The 5,551-nt window shown below is 32.2% G+C and overlaps 1 protein-coding gene across 1 annotated transcript; it reads left to right on the top strand.

Moving 5' to 3' along the window:
- Window positions 1-254: 254 nt before the first annotated feature.
- LOC105120101 (seven transmembrane domain-containing tyrosine-protein kinase 1-like) lies at window positions 255-4,388 on the top strand (the record flags this gene model as incomplete). The annotated part of the gene is made up of 7 exons (XM_011018285.1): window positions 255-375; window positions 483-562; window positions 953-1,015; window positions 3,298-3,410; window positions 3,517-3,602; window positions 3,707-3,825; window positions 4,173-4,388. Coding segments are annotated over 7 exons (721 nt in total), but the record flags the coding sequence as incomplete, so codon positions are not given.
- Between the last annotated feature and the right edge of the window lie 1,163 nt (window positions 4,389-5,551).

Here is a 5,551-nt window from a genome sequence, read left to right as displayed (position 1 = left end):
AGATAAGAATTCATGTTTTTCAATGTGTTCAAAGAATGGTCTTACTATCTGAAATGACCTTTTTCAAGTTGATAAAACTATGAAACTACTGCACCAAGAAAAAACGAGAAGGAAAAGAAAACAACGAAAATACAGTAATGATGTTAACAAACGTAGATCAACTAGGTGGCTATTGAGTATAGACTGATTCTAGCAACTTCAACTATTTTCAGATTTTATCTTAAGTTCATCTTCTCAGCACGTTAATTTCACAGGAATACCTTTCTGAAGGAACTGGGGCTGTGGCAAAAGTTGCGCCACCCTAATATAGTGCAGTTCCTTGGTGTTCTAAAGCACTCCGATCGGTTGATCTTCCTGACGGAGTACCTTCGCGATGTGGGTATCCAATATTCAATCATGACTGGACCTTTTTGGTATTTGTTTCGTTGACTCCAGACTAGAATTTGCTCCACTGATTTTTTCCTCCGATATGAACGTGTTAGGGAAGTTTGTATGACATCCTAAAACGGAAGGGAAGACTTGATCAGGAAACAGCAGTTTCGTATGCTTTAGATATTGCAAGGTAAGATGTTCAAAGAATGCTTCCTGTACTTCAAGTTTGCAAATAATAGCTTAAGCATTTTCTTCGAACAAACTTGAAAAAAAAAAAATTATGTCGTTAATTCAACTCCAAGCATCCTGAAATGTATTTTTGTTACAGCAAAGATGATGTTGTTATAGAGGAGATTTTGCCAAGAAGTTGAAATTTAGCTTTCTTGACTTGATTAGACCATTATAGAATCTATCTGACAAAAACTCTGTTTCTTTCCATTAAAGCTGCCTTGTTGTTGAATTCTCCACAGAAATTACAAGCAATTCGATGCATTAGCATTTCCTGTTGTGTATTACCCTATTAATTATTCTGTGGCCTCCACACGCTAAACCCTCTGTCATTGATCATGAAAACTTGCAGGGGCATGAATTATCTGCATCAACACAAACCACGTGCTATTATACACCGGGATTTGACACCAAGGTATATTTGCTATCTAGATATTTCTGTTTCATGCTGTTTGTGTTGGATACTTGGCTTGCATGTCAAATTACAAGAGTTTCTGACTCGCTTGTGTTAGGTAAATTACATCAATTTAACTAAATTCATAAGTTACACTTTTTGTACAATTAAAATTAGAATGAATCTATTAATAATACAAATCAACACCAAAAATATTTACATGAAAAACCATATAATATAGAATAAGCCAACCGTAATACACGTAAAAACTTTCACTATCAATAAATAATAGGATTACAAAATATTTTTTTTATTAGCTAAAACTATGGGCTATAACATGTAAAATTACATTGGAGCTTATTGCAACTCATATAAACTCTTCTTTAATTTATAAACTAATTATTTTATGCCTTTCACTTTAAACTCTTAAGATTAATCCATATAGATCTCCTAAGACATGTCACAATAGCAGTAGAACCGAGCACCGAGCATAACTCAGATTGAAAATATCTTAAGCAAGGGTAAAAAGATTTTTTCAAAATTAATAGCTTTCTTCTGACCGAAATATTTTACAACTAATCTTTCATATCTTGACTGTGAGTAATTTTCATCAATTTTCAATATAAACACCCATTTATTTTAGATTGCTCTCTTGTTTTTAGAAAGCTTTACTAACTTAAAAGTGTGGTTTTCGTGTAAGAATTTCATTTCTTCTTACATGGCTATCAATCACTTAGTTTTCGTCTTATAAGACATAACTTTATCAAAGAATTTTAGCTCTCTCCTATTAGTAACTAACATATACTCATGAGGAAAATATATAGTAGAAACATAGTGAGTTCTAATGGAATTCCTTACTTATGGCTAAATTAGAGCTTCTTGAATAATCTATTTAAAAATAATATCATCATCATCATCAGTAGTTGGCTTAGGATCATCAATTAATAGCCCAAAAAGCAAACTCCTATTATCATCATTTTACAAATCTCTTTCATTAAAAGTCATCAAATATAACTATGGAATATGTATTGAATTTGAATTTACAGGAATAAAATTACTATATTCTATTTTATCTTTTTATTCAAAATCTTTAATAGTTTCATATTCAAAAAAGACATATCTACTTCTCACAACTTTTTTTTATACATAACTTATAACCAAAGTCATCTTTTTTAAAACCCAAGAAAACACATTACTTTATCTTGTTGTCAAGCTTAGATTTTTTATTTTTAGAAATATATACAAATGCCCTACAACTAAACACTCAAAGCCATGAGAAAATTATAGAGAAAAAATTGATCATGACAATTGTCTTCAAAGTAAATTTTTCATTCAAAGTAAAATTATTACGTGGCACCACCAATATTTTGCAACTATCTAATAATAAACTCAATAGAATTAATGTTTTTATCTCATCAACTATCTCAAGATTCATCAATGATAAATAATTCAAAAACTCTTAAAATTTATTTATGTGCACTGAAGCATCAAATTCACAAGATCTCAAATCACAAAAGCTTTGTTTTATGTAATCTTTTTAGTAAAAGTTTCTTCCAATATCTTTAAAATTTTATAATAGTTATGTTCCTAATAAATATAGTTAATGGAATTAAAAGACACTCAATTTAAAACATTAACAGTTGTTTTTTTATTAAGCACATTTCATTTTGCCTTCTTTATATTGTCGGTGTTGTTTTCTTCACACTCTAGCAAAGATAAATCATTGCAATAAACATTCTATATTGTTTTGTAATCAAAGACTTTCTCAATAGCACTAAGCTAATCAAGAAATTTTTCAGGTAGAAGATGACCTTACATTAAATTCTGGTAATTCATTCTTTATATCATTTGAAGATTGAAAAAAAAAAACATTTCAATCAATTTACCTTCTTGATCTTGACAATTGACGAAAGGATTAACATCGTCGGAGTCACTTTTAGAATTTTCATAACTTGAACCTTACTCTTCTCGAGCTTGATAACATTCAATCTATAAAGAAATCATAATCTGCCAACAACAGTCACAATAATAGAATATAAACTAAAGAAAAGTAACTGTCAAACTTAAAACGTAATGTAAATAAAACATTAATAGAAGTTGTCTTCCAAGACAACTAGGTAGAAAGTTCACAATATAGCTATAATTAGCTATTTAGAAGAATATAACAGAATAACGTCAGCCAACATAAACAATATAAATGAATATTGCTCACTGCATCACTTTTCCTCCCTCCATGTATGCGAAAGGAGAAAATGACAAATGAAAAAACTCACAAAGGTTTTTTTTCAACTTAATGTTGCTAGGAATGTGTTACAAGATGAGTCTGGACACCTAAAGGTTACAGACTTCGGCTTAAGCAAAATTGCACAGGAAAAGGATGACCAAGGTTACATGATGACTGGAGGAACAGGTTCATGTAAGCCTTTCTTTCTTATTGAATTAATGTATCTGTTAGAACTAAAGATCTTCTGCCATGTAAAGATCACGTCATTTGTTGTGGCCAATGTTATGGGATACTACAGATCGTTACATGGCACCTGAGGTATATCGTCGAGAATCCTATGGGAAAAGTGTTGATGTCTTCTCCTTTGCCCTCATAGTACATGAGGTAACCGAATTCAAGACTTGTACATGGAACAATAAAGAGCATGATAGTTTACGTATTCTGACTGCATCATGATCTTGTTCATGCTGGTTTATATTTGTTGACAGATCTTCCAAGGGGGGCCATCAAATAGAACAGCACTCCCTGAGCATGTTGCAGACAAGCGGGCATTTGAAGATGCTCGACCATCTGTATCCTCATTTGTTTACCCTGATCCAATTAAGATGTTAGCTTTCCTTCTCTTTCATTGTGTTTTATTTACCAGCACAAGATAAACTGCAATTCAGCATAACAACTGCAGCCCTCTCGGTGCCTTGATTTATTTGAAAAGGCATGCCACTAGATATAACTATTAATGAAAACAGTAGTGGGGCTATGAGGAGTTTTAGGTTGGTTATATATGCTAGTCAATATTCTGTTCTGAGAATGGCATTCTGCAACTAGCTCTCATTATTTCTTGAAGTACTCTTTGGTTCTGGACACACGCACGCCATACTGCCAAGGCTTTATCTAAAACTCTACAATTTAGTTTGCTTGATTATGCTCATGACTGCTTGCTTTCACTTGATTTAGGCTTCTTCGAGAGTGTTGGCACAAGAATCCTGAAAGTCGACCAACATTTGAGGAGATAATATCAAAGCTAGAGTCGATCCAGGAGAGTTTCCAAAGTAAGAAAGACGCAGGTGGCTGTTGCTCCTGTTGCATCTTATAAAGATTTACTGAACAGCAACACATATACATCCCGACTCCAATTTTCATCATACTGAATGTGTGTTCTCCTTTTCACTCTGTATTTGATTTTTGCCTTCCCTTTTCACCATGCACCTGTGTATCTGCTGCTGCATGTGAGGCCCTACATATCCTTGGGGAAGTCTTATCTCCAGCTATCATGTATAAAAGTCGTTTGGGGAATTGTTATGGACACTCTGTCATTCACAATTTGCCATGTAATTTTCATGCACATTTGTCTCTGAAATGGTCCAAATTTGTCAAGCCAGAGAAAACTGGCGCTCCCTGCACTGCAGCACTTTCATCATTATTGCCGCATCCTCTGCCATGGCCTCAGTTTGGCCTCCACAACCAAATCACAACTTAAACAACAACAAGAGCAGAGGTGCCTGAAGATATCATTATTTCTTCCAAGTTCATGGCTACAGTGTGGCCTGAGGTTATATGGATTGGAACAGAATCTTCAGGTTGTATTTACTTGTTTCATTATCTTGGATCAAATAAGCGCATGGGGTTCGAGAATATAACAGACCAACTAATAAAAATAATAATAAAAAAAAACCCTAAAGAGATCAGCTATTCACTGTGGACTGAAAGCTGAATCAGTACTGTTGATTTACGTGGTGTTTTCATTATTTTATTTTGTTGTCATTCTTTCCTGCTACCTATGATTTTTTAAGTGTGATCCTATCATTGGTTTACATAGGATTGTGATTGATCATTTATTTAGATTAGATTTTTAAGGGTTTCTCGCATTGTTGAAAAAAGATTCTAGCGTTGAGCAAAATCAATTTTATTTATTTTTAATTAAACATAATAAAAACTATGAGGATTAAGATTGGCACTGTAACAAATTCCCAACCACTTTGTTTTTGCAACTATAGCTCCTGCGTGTTTTTAACATTTTTTGTTCCCGAAGTTTTTTAATTTTTCATTCTTAATCCTTCTTTTTATAAGATTTTAATATTTTGATTTAAAATTTTATTTTTCTTGCATTTAAATCTTTGAATTAGAAAGAAAAAAGAAGTCGTCCTGAAAAAAATAATTAAAAAAAGAGAAATTTATATGTTGATCATTATCTAATAGCCAAAATTATAATTCTAGATGTGTTTTATTTTGTGAAAGAAATTCTATTAAATTGTTTTTTACCCTTCATTTTATTGAAAAAATAGATTAATGTTGAGAAACAAAAAAAAGGTTAGTTTTTATTTTTTTTAATGAAT

This window comes from Populus euphratica, unplaced genomic scaffold (assembly GCF_000495115.2).
Source record: "Populus euphratica unplaced genomic scaffold, PopEup_1.0 scaffold4741.1, whole genome shotgun sequence".
Classification (NCBI taxonomy): domain Eukaryota; kingdom Viridiplantae; phylum Streptophyta; class Magnoliopsida; order Malpighiales; family Salicaceae; genus Populus; species Populus euphratica.
The sequence above is the reverse complement of the archived record's forward strand: the minus strand, read 5'-3'. Positions and strand labels throughout refer to the sequence as shown.